The sequence below is a fragment of the Tiliqua scincoides genome, chromosome 4 (assembly GCF_035046505.1).
Source record: "Tiliqua scincoides isolate rTilSci1 chromosome 4, rTilSci1.hap2, whole genome shotgun sequence".
NCBI lineage: Eukaryota > Metazoa > Chordata > Lepidosauria > Squamata > Scincidae > Tiliqua > Tiliqua scincoides.
The window spans coordinates 172,094,785-172,111,617 of record NC_089824.1 but is presented as its reverse complement, the minus strand read 5'-3'; the positions used below and the strand labels follow the sequence as shown (position 1 = coordinate 172,111,617).

The following is a 16,833-nucleotide window of genomic DNA, read 5'->3' as shown; positions in this document are numbered from 1 at the left end:
TGTCAAAAGTTTCAGAACAGTTCAAGCCAATTGGAAGGTGGCTCATCAATATAGTATCCTTAAAAACCAACCAACTGGGAGTTTTGTTGGTTAGGCTTTAAGGACTTGAGGTATTGGCCTTCACTTACAAAAGAACCCCTTCACAGACAGTATCGACCTTTCATACACATAATCTTGAAAAGAAAAGATCAAAGCGACTGCAAAATACTCTTTAGAGATGGCTATTACAAAAATAAAAGATTGATTGGAAAATATGTTTGGATCTCTAACTGTGCTGAATGAGTGACTGGACGGCAAGGTGGCTACTTGGCTGGCATAGAGATATGGGAGATGACAGAAGGTTGGTTTGTTTTTCTGACAGCAGTGAGGATGACACAACAAAGCTAGACAGACTCCACATAGTTAGCTGGATAAAGACCGAGTTGTCCGTTGTCCAGACGTCCTTTGCACCACCCCTGTTCATCCTCTTCACCTAATTTGGTTAATTCATCACCTAGAACAATAATATCAAATTAGAAACTGAGGGATCAATCAACATGAAATTCTCTCTCTGATAATAAGGGGCACACTACCCAACACATAAAAATGTATGTAGTGAAACTTCAAATTTTTAAATGGAAAGTATCCTGGGGGAGCTGCAATTTTAATCAATTGATTGGCAGAATGCTTAAATTGTCAAGGCACACCATTTGTTTCTTGACAATTGACAAGGTGCCCACACTACCAGTGGGAACCTCGCATTCCCCCAGTGGCCCTACTAATAAATGACCCTCCAGCAAATTCCCATGGCACACCTGTGGTTCATTCACTGTACACCAACGTGCCAAGGCCACTGAAAACCACTAGTTTAAAGGAACCAATTAAAATAATAGTCTATTGCAAACATTTCTGGTTAAGATTAGAAGTCAAGTTTTTTAAGTATCCTCCAAGCAATGCTTTTTATAATCACACCACTACAATTAGGAGAACACAACCCACTCATGGCAGTAAGAATGGGGGAATGGGACATTATAAACAGATGAGCAAGAACTTTAAGGATCAAGAAGGAAAGCATCTTTGTCATTCTTACTGTGAATTCTACAGTAGATGTGAATATTTTCAGACCTGGTAGTGAACAGGATATGTGCAAGCTAAAAATCTTATAGCAATGCATCCATTCTAGGAAGAAAGTCTTTTAAGAAGCCAAGTCTTTGCCAGAAGAGTTCTGAACTTTGTTCTGAATGGGGGCAGATGTTCCTTTGACCTCCCTAGTTGCTGTTGCTTCACATACTTCATGCCATACCTGCTTTGAAACTCAGCTCATCCTGCTCCTGCCCGTCGTAATCATACAGAGCTCGTACACGTGTGCCTTTTCCAGCTGTCTCTTCCTCAAAGGGGTTGGCACCACCATTGGCTTCGTTGGAATTGTAGGTGTTGCTGCCCTCATCGTCTGACCACTCTGCAGCGTAGGCTTGGCTACGCTCGTAGCTGCTCACGCTGGGAATGGAACATGGCACCATTAGAACTGCTACAGCAGAATGTCAGACATCTCCAGTGCTAAGATATGACTCTCCATAATGACTTGTGCTTCTGCTGTTTGGCATTAGGCTCACAGCCTCCTATTTTTCCTGGTGTGAACATTGTACTTTACAGGGCTCAAATGTGAGAGTGCTTGACGTACTCACCTGCCACGGTCCCCAGCTTGTGCTGCTGACTCCCCACCCCCACTGGCATTGGATGTGTTGCCACCATCATTCTTCTTAGGCTTCTCTCTCCTTGTTATCGTCTGTGTTGCATCTGGGTTCCACTCCTACAAAGAAACATGCCTCTGATCTAGCAGTTGCTCTATGCTAACCTTCTCCTCTCAAATCCCACCTGCACTGCATCCCAGTTCCAAACTACAGGTTAGAGCCTGATACTGGCACAACCGTGGGGGCAGCATAATAGGTCAGCTTCTTACCTCTACCTGAGGCCAATTCATAGGCATCCCTGGGCCACTAGTGTTGCGGAACCACCGGAGGTCCTCTTGTGCATCGGCCATGCGGATGGTCTGCTCCAGCTCACGGTAGACTTTAGAGTAGCTGCAGGTTACAAACAGGTATGCATAATCCAATCCTATTCTCTCAAAACTGGACATGACTAACACTGGACACCCGAGGAGCTGAATTACTTGAACCAGGAAAACAGAGCACAAGTATGAGCACTCTTGAAACACAAGAGGGCGCCAGCAGCACACAAATTTGGGCAGCGTTGCCACTCGCCCACCTGCTTAGAAGTACAAGAAGACTGCTGTGCTTGTTGTTATCCAACCAGTACTATATTGCAGCAGTGTCTGGTAATCTTGACCAAAAGTCTAGATCTGACAGCCAAAATCACAAGGACATATCCCTAAGGACAGACCATTTCTCTTTGCAGTGGTATTTAGAGAAATTACTGTAAAGCACTAAAATAATTGGAGTGGGATAGGCCCAAGAGAGCAATTTGCCTGTAAACTCTGTATTCCACTTTTAATTTGGGGTACCTCCTTTATTTGAGCATGTAGCCCCATGATCCTCTTTGGGAATTATCCAAGCAGGGGGTTTGCTCCATATAAACATCCAAAAGTACTTCTGACACATTCCTGATTTTCAATATATGAATACAGCTTTTGGATTGTGTAGTCCAATCTACTTTCTTCCTCTAGTACAGTGATTTCCCAAATGTTTTAGCACTGGGACCCACTTTTTAAAATGATACTCTATTGGGATCCACCTAGGTTTACCAGACTTTTAAAAAAGGAGATCTAGAAAGGTATAATATTTTATTTATTTATTTATTTATTTATAAGTAATAGAGAAAGACCCTCAAATATTTATCTCCCTATATTGACACTCTTGCAACTGCAGCTGCTTGAAGGATAATTAGCAGCTATCTTGCAATTTCAGGAGCTGAGCTCTGCACGATAAATAATACAGTATCTGATTTTTGAATAGCTTCAGGACCTGAGGCAATTAGTTATATGATCTTTCCATCACCCTTTGGTGACCCAACAAAAATCAGGTCATGAGCTACCAGTGGGTCCCGAGATCCACAGTTTGGAAACCACCACTAGTCATCCTATGATTGGTTTCTTGAGGAGGTCCCTCCCTGACACACCAAAGACTTGAGGTTAAATACAGTACCTGTTAAAAGCAGATACTAAAGCGCTGGAGTGTAACCCCTTGATGCCCTCCCCCCCTTACAGTGCCCTTAAGGAAGTGGGGACTCGTGTTGTGTACTGGATTTCCACCTTTATTTCTTGGTGTGCTCTGCTGCATAATGCTGCAACCCGCCTTCGAATTAGAGGTGGCAAAGGGAAGGTTCTCAATACCTGATGCCCCATTTTGGCATCTGGGACACTGAGAGGCCCGTCCCTCAGCTTCAAAAGCTCCAGCTGGACTCAGCATACAATATACAAAGCAGCAAAGCACTGACCTTTTACAAGTGGCGCTATATTGTACTGTTGTTGCTTTTTTAAAGCAATCTACGGTCACTTCCAGTTGTATATGTAGATATACTCTTATGGTAAATAGTTTTTTCCCCCTTACATAATCAAAAAAAATAAAATTTGTTCAACAGAGTCCTTTTAATATCCTCCCAATCCTATGCACAAATTGTGGGATAATCTGGCCAGATATGGCACAGGTTGTTTTATGACTATGAATGAATGCACTCTGGTGGATGAATGTATCTCCTGCCTTGCCAAATGCACTAGAAAACTGACCCATTCCTATTATATGGAGAGTGTATGATCTGTTCCACTTAGACTATGTGTGGATCACAAAATACTCTCCTATGTTTTAAAAAAAATCTCTACAAGTAAAAAAATCAGCACAGCAAAAAGAGGGCTAGATCAGAACCCATTTCTCAAATGTACCAGTTTTCTATCTGAAAGGAGTTTTATTTTTCCCCCATGAGGGAGAATTAAAAATGATAACTTGCTTGCAGGCTGCCTCTCATCAAAGGATTACCATCTTATTGCGCTGCATGTATAAATAGGGCTTTTAGCTGGTTGCCCAACTGCTCCACATTTGATCTCCTGAACCCTGGCAGTTTCAGAAATGTTGTCAGTTCCACACTTGGGGCACATCAAAGTGGTAAACGAGAGCACCTGATCTTTAAAAGCCAGATGTGGCTGAGCTGAGTCTGAGCTGATCCTCTGCTTGCCTTCTTGGCAGACAGAAATGAAAACAATAGTGCAAACTATTGTGTCCATACAACCTAAGGTGTAATGTTAGTGTGGGATTTTGCAAGACTACGTGGTATGTTCTCTAGGGGCAAATGTTCTCCCTAATTACTCCTTGACACTATGGTGCTAAACAGAGTGCAAGATAATAATAATAATAATAATATTAAAAAACTTTATTTCTATCCCGCCCTTCTCCCCAAAGGGACCCAGGGCGGCTAACAACATATAAAACAGATTAAAACATAATTTCACAAACAGATAAAAACACATTAAAAAACACATTAGCAGAACCCATAAAAACAGTAGTCAGATAAAAGTCAGAATAAAAGAGCATAAAACAGCAGTACTTAGAGGAATCAAGCCTGTAAAACGCAACTAAAAGATGTATAAAAGATGTTAAAAAGGCCATGAAGTCAGAAGGCTTGATTAAACAACAAGGTCTTCAGGCCTCACCGAAAAGTCTCCAGAGAGGGAGCCATTCTCAAGTCAAGGGGAAGGGAGTTCCACAACGTTGGTGCCACTACTGAGAAGGCCCTATTTCTTGCTGCCGCCCCACGTACCTCCTTAGGCGGCGGCACTTGTAAAAAGGCCTTCTCTGATGACCTGAGAGGACGAGCCGGATTGTACGGGAGTAGGCGTTCTCTAAGATAGCCTGGCCCAGAGCAGTATAGGGCTTTAAAGGTCAAAACCAGCACCTTGAATTGGGCCCGGAAACGAATGGGCAGCCAATGTAGCCCCCGGAGAAGCGGGCTGACAGAGTCAAACCACCTAGCTCCAGTGACTACACGGGCCGCCGCATTCTGCACTAATTGCAGTTTCCGAACCGTCTTCAGGGGCAGCCCCACATAAAGCGCGTTACAATAATCTAACCTCGATGTCACCGTGGCATGGATCACCGTGGCCAGGTCTGCACGATCCAAGTACAGACGCAGCTGGCGCACCAGCCGAAGCTGAGTGAAGGCCCCCCTAGCCACAGCCGCCACCTGGGAATCCAGGAGCAGCTGCGAGTCCAGGTGGACCCCCAAGCTGCGGACCTGCTCCTTCAGAGGGAGTGCAACCCCATTCAGAGCAAGCCGATAATCCAGCACCTGCATCGAGGATTTCTGAACCAGGAGAGCCTCTGTCTTGTCCGGATTTAATTTCAGCTTGTTAGCCCCCATCCAGATCCTCACTGCTTCCAGACAGCGCTTCAGGCCCTCAACCACCACCCTGGAGTCTGGAGGAAAGGAGAGATAAAGCTGGGTGTCATCAGCATATTGATGACACCCCACTCCAAACCCCCGGATGACCTCTCCCAGCGGTTTCATGTAGATATTAAATAGCATGGGGGACAGAATTGAACCCTGCGGCACCCCGCACTTCAAGGGCCAGGGTGTCGAACAGGCATCCCCCAGCACCACCATCTGGGACCGACCTTCCAAGTAGGAGTGGAACCACCGCAAAACAGTGCCTCCATCTCCCAGCTCGGCCAATCGGCCCAGAAGGATACCATGGTCGATGGTATCGAAAGCCGCTGAGAGGTCCAGCAGGACCAACAGGGACGCACTCCCCCTGTCCAGTCCCCGGTGTAGGTCATCCACCAAGGCGACCAAGGCAGTTTCCGTCCCAAAGCCCTGAGAAGGTCTCAGACAGATATCACCCTAAAACCCTTGAATGTAAGAAGAGATTCAGTGCAAGACTGGGAGATGGCTCCCACAGCCATTTGTCAGGAGCACCTGTCACACAAATCCCTGGAGAGGGTTCCCTTGTGCTGCTTCAGAATACCGTTGAAAGGTAATACCTGCTGTTCTCTGCCAGATTCAGGTGCCTCTTGATATCCAACAGCACCTCCTTCAGGAAGTTGAGCCTCTTTTCTTCAAACTGCTGGCATTGCTCAAAGACCTGCTCCATACTTTCCATGTACTGTGGGGTGCACTTACTCAGTTCATCCACGACCTTCTCATACTTTTCCTGGGTCTGTAGGTGCAATAAAGGGCTAGGATTAAACTCCCTTTACTGATAAATTTCTTAGCAGAACTTATCTAGACATATTTTCAAGGCCAGGCACACAGTGTCTGAAATGAGCCATCACTGTGAATGATGTTCGTGCATGAATGTGACCATTTGCTAAATGGAAATCATTCATACCTTTTGCACATCCTGCTTGCACTTTTCCACCTTGTCTTGTAGCTTCTTCTGCTGGTCTGGGGTGATGGACTGCTCAGCCTTGCTGTTGGCTTCCCGGGTCATAGCTAGTTTCTCCTCTTTACATGCCAGGTGGTATGATTTCTTGGCTGCTTCCAGCTGGTTTGCATTGAGACAGAAGAAAAGGAACCCAGGTATGACTGCAAAGCCTCAGTGCAAGAACCCAAATCCCTACCACTTATGAATTGTGAATTCATAAGAGAATTCTCCATGAGAATTGCAGCCAAAATTTCCCACCCTTGCCTCAGATAAAGAATCCCTCCCCATCACTAGGCCTATGACCTATGTTTTAACACACACATCCCCACCAAACTCTGTGATTCCAAAACCCAGTTTGGAAGTACATTACATAAACTTGTAGTATCTTGCGTGCTTTAATTTATTCATGCCTGCATATTTTAATGCTTTTTCTTTGATCAGGAGGGCTAGACATTTGGGCCCTGTTTTATAATGAAGGCTTAGATTTTCAGGAATCTAGACAGGTTACTCAATACTACAAAATCAAATGATCTGGTTCATAGCAAGAGTATAGTAATACAGATTTCTAGAGAGCTAGTGAATACTTATTGCTTTCCTAGGATTTGTCCCTTAGACACAATGAGACACATTTACATATGACAAAACCATGAAGGTAAGGCTCTAAAGAAATACAATGTACAACATTTTCCTTTCCTTGTCATCCTGGGTATTCTCCAAAATATCCTGCAGGCATGATGTGGTTCTCTTAAGAGACACCACAGTTCTATCCATGTTGCATGCGAAGATATTGTGGTGCAGTGGGAATGCCTCCCTCAACTACGACCCATGAAAGCTGTTGAGATGCCTTTCTCTTTAAAAAGGAGGAACCTTCTACTCTCCTCCCCTTCACTTTCCTACCTCCTTCATCTTCTTGGCCCAGGGTTTCTGTGCTTTCCGAAAACCATCCTCTGCTTCCTTGGCCTCCTTGAAGCCTCCCATGATCTGTTTGTGGAAGGCATCCTTCTGCCAGTTCTTCACCTTTTCGAAGTCATCATTCAACAAGCTATTCTTCACTTCCTGATGCAGCTCGCTCACCTTGTCCGCCTCTGTCATAATGGCCATCCATGCTTTCTCCAAACTGCCGTACTGTGGGCCTATGCACCGAGAGCACCAGCAAGGCTGGGGTGAGCTTTGGGCATCCTGAAATAACACCTTATTCTTCCTTTACAGACTAGACACTGCCAGAATGCTCCCACATGGTGTGACAGTGACACTTTTCCAATTTTACAGATAAAAAAACTGTGGTCAAGAGTTGGGAAGTTGAGCCCATGCAGTGGCCCAGCCTGGGAGACAACCCAGGTAATCTTTGGACCTTTTCAAACTTTTATTTCTTGTGTAACAACCTTGCAGGTGATATTCATTGCTGCAGGAGATCCAGACAGCTTACCAGCAAGGCAGTCTCTCTACTAGTTAGGCTCCATCACCTTGGAGAATTTTCCTTTATCTCATCTGTTTACTTCTGTGGTGTCTAAGAACTGGAATAACTCTAGTTACTCCCTCATTACTTTTAAAATGAGTAAGGAAGGTTATGAGGTCCAAACTAGATTTGATGTGGGTGATCCGTGATCAGGATCTATCATTCTCTTAGTAGCAGCCAACAGAGCTATTTTGAAGAGCAGAGAAGTAACACTGGTAGGATATTGAAGCCCACCTCTCGAATTCTATTTTCCCAATCTAAATCAGCATACTGGAACTGCTACTAACTGTGCATCATATGGTGCACATATCCCCTCCCCAATAGCTGTTAAAAGCTTGAGAGAGCAATTTAGATTGAGGAAATGGCACTGGGGCAAGGTTTAAAAAAAAGAACTTCTCCAGCACTTCAAAGCAGCCCTCAGTCATGAAGCATGTCTACTCAGAAATTAAATCCCATCGAATTCAGTGGGGCTTACATGCCCAATCTCATCTGATTGGAAGCTAAGCAGGGTCAGGCCTGGTTAGTACTTAGATGGGAGACCACCTGGGAATATTGGGTGCTGTAGGCTTATACCATAGTCTTTTGAGACTGAAGGTTGCCAACCAACCACTCCCAGAAAAGTGTCCATATGACTGCAGCCTTATGAGGCTACTTACTTTAATAAGTAAGTAAGAATAAAATGGGAAATCCTGATCATGGGCCTCCCACTTTACATCTCGCCTGGCCAGCTGTATCCTAACGCTACAAGGTCATGCCTCCCTTCCACCAGATTATGCTTGGTGTGAAATCCCACTACAGGATTTCATGCTGTTGGCACTAGATCTTCACTAGCACAGGTGTAATACCAAAGCTGTAACTGTTGGGGGAAAATGCACAATGATTTGGGATCTAGGTGCATGTCTTGCCATGCAATCAACCTCTGAGGCCCTGTTACAGATGCCACTGCTGTCAGGTTCACCGAGAGTACTTGTCCAGGAGCAGGGCCTTTTCAGTGATGGCCCCCGTTTTGTGGAATACACTTCCATTACGGGCTTGTAAGGTCACGCTGTATTCCTTCAGGCATCAAGCTTAAAACACAGCTTATCTGTTTTGCTTTTGGAGGTGGCTGATATTGAATTAATTTTTCATTTAGCTGCTGAGTGATGGGACAAATGTGCTGCTCTAAGCAGGCTTTTTGTTGCTGAAGTGTTTGTAAGCTGGTTTTGGATTACTGCCTATTTTGCTTTTATTGCTGTTATTGGTTTTTTTTATTGTTTAATGATTTCATTATAAGTCGCTTTGGTAGCTTTGATAAGAAAGGTAGAGTACAAATGTTTTTAAAATAAGCACAGTATTTTGGAACAAGTTCCACTGAAGTCAGTAGGGCTAGAAAAAAATGAATATTTAATTGGGCAATAACAGAAAAGTGAATTTTTAAAAAACTCTCATTGGTTTTATAAAGCTTGTGAGATTTTACCATTGCTATGGTTCATTTTTATGAATAATTTAATATGGTGGATTTTATTGTCATTTTGCTTAATATTTTTGTGTATCACAAACTGCATACAACTGCATGCAATTATTATACATTCATAAATTATTATAAACAAGCCATATTGAAAACAATACATTTTAAAATAAAACAAACATTTTCTGTGAAGGAGCATGCTTCTGACTGTTTGGAAGACCAGAATTCACCAGTAGAGGGCAGCAGCATGTTCACTAAGCCTCCAATACTTCATTTACTATAATAAATCAAACACAAATCTGAACAAATTCCTTGGAAGGCATTCCTCCTTCCCATCACACTGCTTGAATCCAGGGGGAAAGCTGGAATTATTATTCAGACTGCAATTTCTTTTTGTCTTCCCGACCCCCCCCCCCCCAATCCACACTCTCCTTCAACCCAGTATTTGGAAGCACGGTGAGGAGTGAGAGATACCTTTCTCTATAAGCTGTCTCCACCGCTTGGACCAGTCTATCAGTTGCTGGGAATAGGCCTTCTCAATCTTAGCCCGCTCATGGACACAGTTCATCAGGTCATTGCACAGCCGATAGCCATCATCAATTCGTTTCACTGTCCGTTTGTAGTTCCCCACCTGCCAGACACATGGACAGTTTTCTGGGAACAGTGACTAGCTGCAGCCTCAGGCATAGATTTGGGGGTAACAGCAACCAGATATAATAACTGGATTTGAAGCATACAAGGGGAAGGGATGGGGGAAAGCAGGGGATTTGACTTAAAATGGGGAATGGTGGGTTGGTTTGAGTGGTCATTTCTGTGCCTCTTGGTGACACTGAGCCTTGGAGGGACATGCAGTCAGGGACATGCAGTCAGGGTAGGTGGGGAGGTTGAGCCTCCCCTGTCCTGTCCTGTCAGTTCACCCTCCCCTGTGACTGTGTACATGTTCCACCTGGTTTATATGATCACAGGGGAGGCTGAGTTGCTGCTGCCAGAGCTTGTGACAGCTCAGCTTCCCCAGAGATAACTCAACCACTCTGAAACTGGGTGGAGTTTGTGCACAAATCACAAGTTTGTGCACAATCACAAGTTTGTGCACAATCACAATCACATGCTCCATCTAGTTTCTGAGTGGTTGTGCTGGTCACCAGGAAAGCTGAGCTGTCGCAAGCTCTTGTCTCTCTGAGAGATTCTCTGAGACTGTTCAAGTATCTCGAAGTCTCTCCAAGAGACTAGAGCATGTGGCGGCGGTAGCAGCTCAGCCTCCACTGTGATTGGGCATGTACAGGGGCTTCTGGGTAGCTCCAAGAATGTAGGGTGACTTCTCCTGGGAACTCTGCACACTATGCCTCCTCAGCATTTGACCTCATTGCACTTTACTGGAGTCTTGCCCTAAGGTCATGCAGCCAAATCAGATCTCGCTATGATACTCAGCTAATAAGTAGGAGTGATTCTCACATAGGGAAATAGTTACATAGGATATTTCACAGAGCTGTAAAGTTATTGGGTTTGTGGATATTTGCCCAAGTATCAGGACATAAATCGTACCAGGACTCACAAGGACTAAGCTCCCTAGTTTTCGAGAACAAATTCCTGGGACATGTGGTGATAACACCATGACAGTGCCTTCAAGAATCTGAAAATAGGGCTGTACCCAATCTTTTTCCACTTCAGCTTTCAGCATAAAAGTTTTGATTTGTGAGAGATAATGTTCCCTGAAACCTCCTACCTCCAGGAACATTAACCTTCTTCAATCTGCTGATGTTTCAGTACTGTTTCCTTCCCCCCTCTCCCCCCCCTTGGGACTTCTTTCTTGTTCACTGTGTTATCAGAGTGAATGAGACTAGCCAATTAGGGATCAATTAGTGAATGTGCTGATAATCATGGTATTAACTGGTCAATCTGATTTGGCTACTTCATGATGTACTTAAGGTAAATAAAGTTGATAGCGAGTCAGGGTAGCACCAAACACATCTGTGAAATATGTCACCTTTTGGCTCAGCCCTGTTTGCAAAGTGCCTCTTAACCAGTGAATAACTGGGGTTTGTACACAGGGATTCCAGGACTGAAGTGTAACTTCCAGGAGCAAGTGAACCCTGAATTTCTTGTTTTAGAAATTAAGCACTGACAGGTACCTATCCGGGTTGAAGAAAGCACCTTGCAGAGGAAAAAAGTTCAGAAGAGCAAACCCTGGACAGCTAAAACCATTTGCTCCTAGAAGGTTCTTCTCCACTTTCTTTCAACTCTGCAAAATCCAGGGCATTGTTACTGGAAGTTTTAGTACGGCAGCACATGGTTTCCCTTCTCTAGAACCTTGTAGTTTCCTCCTGAATCAACCAGCACCACCAATCAGAAATCTCATTGGCCTGAGGCTAACAGGAGAGTTTTGAACGAACCTTCAATGGTATACTCCAAGCAGTATTATGTTGCTTCCCTCATCACCTAAACAGTTTTTCCCCCCCCTGAAAATGCTTATGTGTGATGCCGTGTCTGGAGAGGAGGCAGTGTTCTTACCTCCCAGAAGCTGTCAGTTATTTCTTCAGCCGATGCTGCAGACTCATCATAGGAGCCTGACATGGTTTTCCGCCCTTGTTGTTTTTTGCAAATGTTCACCCACCCTGCAGGCTGCACCAGACCTCATGCGCTACAATGAAGAAACAAGACAAGATCAGGAGAAAAGCCATCAAGCCTTAGATGTGCAGGTGGAGGACTCCTTGTCAAAAGGCTCACCCTCTGCCACTGTGCAACTGGCTTTTCTGCAGACCCCTGTGCATTCAAACCCAGAGCTCCAACCCAATACCTTTATTAATGGCTTCTAGGTTTATGCTGTCTTGGACCAGGGCCTTCAGCTGTCTCCATTATCATGCCTAAATGGATACTGAGACATTATCACTAGCCAGGAGGTAAACTACTTGCCCTCAGAAATGTGTACACACTGCCTATTACCAGGAGGCAAGAAAAGAGCATTTAACTCCAGAGAGAAGAACGTGCTTCATTAAACAGAGTGTGAAGAGCTGTCTCTTTAGAGCACATTCAGTCACATTATAGACTGATACCATTTTGATTCTTCCCAGATAGCACCAGTTTTCATTAATTTATCATTGAGGAGCCCCCCCCAAATGTTTTATGTGAAATTTATGTTTAACTATGCAGTTTTGTCTCTCTCCCCATCACACTAAAACATTTATATTAGGACAAAACAAGATAGTCATACAAGTTCTCATCATACAGTCTTTCAGCTGAGGAAGTCTGTTATCAAAAAGTTCTGGACAGAAGAAAGGATACATTCCAGTTAATGCAAGACCTGAAGCTTAAAGTGAAAACTAAAGTTTGTTCTGATTTTCTGCAGCTAGCTGATAAAGAACACACATTTAGTTTAAAAGCTCAAGAAATATTCCTTTACTGCGTATGGAAAAACATTGTACATGAGCAAAATGTGACACACTTCTGACCATAGATAAGTTGTGGATGCATACAGGTTGAACAAGATTCTCTTCCCTATTCTTGATTGGTTTATGCACAGTGTTGATGAGGGCCTGCAGCACACTGTACATGCCCCTATGGGTCTAGCCTGACATCTGCACCAGCAGTGTTGCACTTAATATGCTCTAGATATTTACAGAGAAAAGTTGGTACAATCTCATCTTTCATTAGAGCTGCACCTTTGGGGAGGTTTATTTACAGGAAAGTAGTTTTTAAAAGTAGAAATGCTAGCATTCCCATGTCCCCCATCCCTCAAGGGAAAACTTCTTGACTCTTCAGTAATTGTATTGTCACATCACAAGGTAACAAAACCAGGCCCATGACAGACAGTGCTGGGACAGTGGCAAACTTCCCCTCTTCACTTGGGCTAAAGACCACATGAATCACATTTGAAAATTTGTTCTAATTGGCCAAATCTGGGGGAACTCTGTCCAATGCAGTGTATGTAGGTAAGGGTGAGATTCTCTTTCCCTTTACTTCAGATAATACAGTAATGTGTCCTATAGCCTTTCCTTCTCAGAATAACACTCATATGTCACTGGTTTTTGCAGTCACCATGCAGATCCACAAAACCTGCAACTCATCAACAAAAAAGCAACATCATGAATGCCAGCTCTCAGGTGGCTCCCTAACTCAATAATGCACCTGCTTTGCATGCAGAAGGTCTCAGGTACAATCCCTGACAACTCCAGGTAGTGCTGGAAAGATCTTTTGTCTGAAACCCTGGACAGCCACTGTTGGCCAAAATGTACAATACTTAGCTAGATGGACTGTTCTGGTATAGGTAGGTTGCAATCCTATGCACACTTTCCAGAGAGTAAACCCCATTAAAGTCAATGGGATTTACTTCTGAGGAAAGCACAATAGGCTTGCGCTCAGTTTCATATGTTCAGTCCCCTTATGGTGGGAAAGAGGAGGGAGAAGGGAATGAAACAGGCTAGGAGTATAAGTAAACAACACTTTTCATTGCCTCCTTAGGAAAGCAGAGTATGCCCTCCCTTCTGTTCTGTCTGAGCTCTGTCTGTGTTCCCTCTGCAGTTTCAGTCTGCCTTCTCTATTCTCTGCCTGCAGTAAATGCAAAGAGAAATCAGATTCAGACAGAAAGTGTCTGCAATCAGAAAGTCCCTTCCCTAGTTCTCAGGGGGGAAAAAGGGATAATGTACATCACAGCTCAGGCAGATTTAATGCCCCCCCCCCAAGATCCGATGCCATCAGGATACAACTATTCCTGGCTGTTCTCTAAGCATCATTAAACCATCAGTCTTTAAAGCCCTGCTCAGTTCTAGGGGTTCATTATGTAACAACTGGAAAGATGTGCCTGCTGTCAGCCTGGAATGAAACACAATGAGCCCAGGCTGCAAGCAAAACACCTTTGGAGCATGAAACTATACCTTGATCGATTAATGCAAACCATTTTTTGATGCATGATGGTTGAGATTACAACTCCCTATGTCCACATTTCTGGAAAATGTATCAAAGACCAAGGAGTTCTAAGTGTTTGTGCCAGCTGCAATTTTGTGCGTGATGAGAATCAACTTGGCATACAAAATGCCTCAGTTGTTCCATTTGGAATTTGGGAACAAGATTCAGAGGTATCTTTGTAAAAGCAAGCAAAGCCTCCTTATTTGATTGTTCTTGTTATAAAATGTGCTCAATCCAGAAATCTGCTACTTGCCCCTAAGCCTCTTGCAGGGGCAAAATGGTACAGGAAGAGATTCTACAAAGTGAACAGAAATGACAGCTGCATTGGAGAAAAAGCAGCACTTCAGAAGAAAAAATGTCAGCCCATGCACAAACCAGAGCACTGGCAATCAGCCTGTGGCACTGGCTGATGGCTACAGTCTTGGAACAGCCCTAAGGTACTAAACTAAGCAATTTAGCTTGGAGGTGATAAAAGGACCCACTTACTGAGCCGATGCCTCAGCAACCAAAAGCCAAGCCTCACCAAGCTGAGGTCACCAGTTCTTGTTCTGCGCTAGCACAAAATATGATCCAATCATATACAGCACTTCTACTACTCAAGCTTTGGAACAGGAGGTCTGTCTGTCTGCTTGTGGTGGGGAGGAGGAAGGGACCCTTTGTTTGGAAGATCTGCCCACTGAGTTATCCAGGCTTTTGGATTCTGTGCTGAAATGGTTACTGGAGCTTCTGAGCTTGTTGCAAAGGCTGGCTTTGAAAGCTCACTGCAGTGGAACTAATAGTGCCTCAAAGGGTTTTAGTGATATAACTCAGGAACCTACCAATCCAAGCCTGTCTTATAAATGCTTGACTGTGTCCCTCACATGTTGACACAGGGACACAGCTGTGTATATATATGCACACAAGAGAACAACTCACTTGGTAATGAAGGTGTGTGCACACCTACACACAGCTATTGCACATGCACACACAACAATGCAGAACAAAAGCACAAGCTGCAGCTACAAGCAAAGCAGCTGGAATCAAAGGAAAACAAACAAAGCAACACGTACTGCTGAAAACGATACTCAGCAAGGCCTGGTATCTCATAGAGCTATATGTATCAATAAGCGCATGCAGCACTGATACGCATCAAGCATGTGAAGAAACATTTGAGACTTGCTAGCAGATGAAGAAAGCTGGGCAGCACACAATGGACTTGCTCACACGTTACAGAGCACCAGGACTGTTACCACACATGCTCTGGGATATATTCAAACTCTTTCTTTCATTAGCACTAACATTAGACAGAATCCACATGTTATATGAGGTGGTTGGGAAATGGATGTGGGCAAACAAGCTGTGGCCAGTCTCTAGCCTCCAATTTCTAGGCAAGATGATCAAACAAATGGTAGTGTCTCGGTGCCAGAGGATGTCAGATGAAATTGATTATCTTGATCCCTTTCATAAGAACATAAGAACATAAGAACAGCCCCACTGGATCAGGCCATAGGCCCATCTAGTCCAGCTTCCTGTATCTCACAGCGGCCCACCAAATGCCCCAGGGAGCACACCAGATAACAAGAGACCTCATCCTGGTGCTCTCCCCTACATCTGGCATTCTGACTTAACCCATTCCTAAAATCAGGAGGTTGCGCATACACATCATGGCTTGTACCCCATAATGGATTTTTCCTCCAGAAACTCGTCCAATCCCCTTTTAAAGGCGTCTAGGCTAGACGCCAGCACCACATCCTGTGGCAAGGAGTTCCACAGACCGACCACGCGCTGAGTAAAGAAATATTTTCTTTTGTCTGTCCTAACCCGCCCAACACTCAATTTTAGTGGATGTCCCCTGGTTCTGGTATTATGTGAGAGTGTAAAGAGCATCTCCCTATCCACTCTGTCCATCCTCTGCATAATTTTGTATGTCTCAATCATGTCCCCCCTCAAGCGTCTCTTTTCTAGGCTGAAGAGGCCCAAACGCCGTAGCCTTTCCTCATAAGGAAGGTGCCCCAGCCCCGTAATCATCTTAGTCGCTCTCTTTTGCACCTTTTCCATTTCCACTATGTCTTTTTTGAGATGCGGCGACCAGAACTGGACACAATACTCCAGGTGTGGCCTTACCATAGATTTGTACAACGGCATTATAATACTAACCGTTTTGTTCTCAATACCCTTCCTAATGATCCCAAGCATAGAATTGGCCTTCTTCACTGCTGCCGCACATTGGGTCGACACTTTCATCGACCTGTCCACCACCACCCCAAGATCTCTCTCCTGATCTGTCACAGACAGCTCAGAACCCATCAGCCTATATCTAAAGTTTTGATTTTTTGCCCCAATGTGCATGACTTTACACTTACCGACATTGAAGCGCATCTGCCATTTTGCTGCCCATTCTGCCAGTCTGGAGAGATCCTTCTGGAGCTCCTCACAATCACTTCTGGTCTTTACCACTCGGAAAAGTTTGGTGTCATCTGCAAACTTTGCCACTTCACTGCTCAACCCTGTCTCCAGGTCATTTATGAAGAGGTTGAAAAGCACCGGTCCCAGGACAGATCCTTGGGGCACACCGCTTTTCACCTCTCTCCATTGTGAAAATTGCCCATTGACACCCACTCTCTGCTTCCTGGCCTCCAACCAGTTCTCAATCCAGGAGAGGACCTGTCCTCTAATTCCCTGACTGTGGAGTTTTTTCAGTAG

The 16,833-nt window shown here is 44.4% G+C and overlaps 1 protein-coding gene across 2 annotated transcripts; it reads right to left on the bottom strand.

Annotated features, from left to right (window-relative positions):
• Positions 1 to 383: 383 nt before the first annotated feature.
• Positions 384 to 11,823, bottom strand: PACSIN1 (protein kinase C and casein kinase substrate in neurons 1). Of its 2 annotated transcripts, none has more exons than XM_066623364.1 (9): positions 11,761 to 11,823; positions 9,727 to 9,883; positions 7,247 to 7,482; positions 6,314 to 6,469; positions 5,967 to 6,142; positions 1,940 to 2,060; positions 1,665 to 1,789; positions 1,283 to 1,476; positions 384 to 493 (listed from the first exon to the last, which is right to left on the bottom strand). In XM_066623364.1, the coding sequence occupies exons 1-9, from the start codon at positions 11,821 to 11,823 to the stop codon at positions 384 to 386; spliced, it is 1,338 nt and encodes a 445-aa protein (XP_066479461.1). The 2 variants fall into 2 exon arrangements, with proteins under 2 accessions (XP_066479461.1, XP_066479462.1); XM_066623365.1 differs by having other exon boundaries at positions 1,283 to 1,504; positions 1,702 to 1,789.
• Between the last annotated feature and the right edge of the window lie 5,010 nt (positions 11,824 to 16,833).

What these genes read in the sequence shown, in the direction of transcription:
- PACSIN1 (XM_066623364.1), bottom strand. Translation starts at nt 11,823, where the DNA reads ATGTCAGGCTCCTATGATGAGTCTGCAGCATCGGCTGAAGAAATAACT. An exon ending in CAAGCTGGGGACCGTGGCAG is followed by an intron (nt 1,477 to 1,664) that starts GTGAGTACGTCA and finishes TTCCATTCCCAG; the next exon opens with CGTGAGCAGCTACGAGCGTA. An exon ending in TGAGCTGAGTTTCAAAGCAG is followed by an intron (nt 494 to 1,282) that starts GTATGGCATGAA and finishes TTATTGTTCTAG; the next exon opens with GTGATGAATTAACCAAATTA.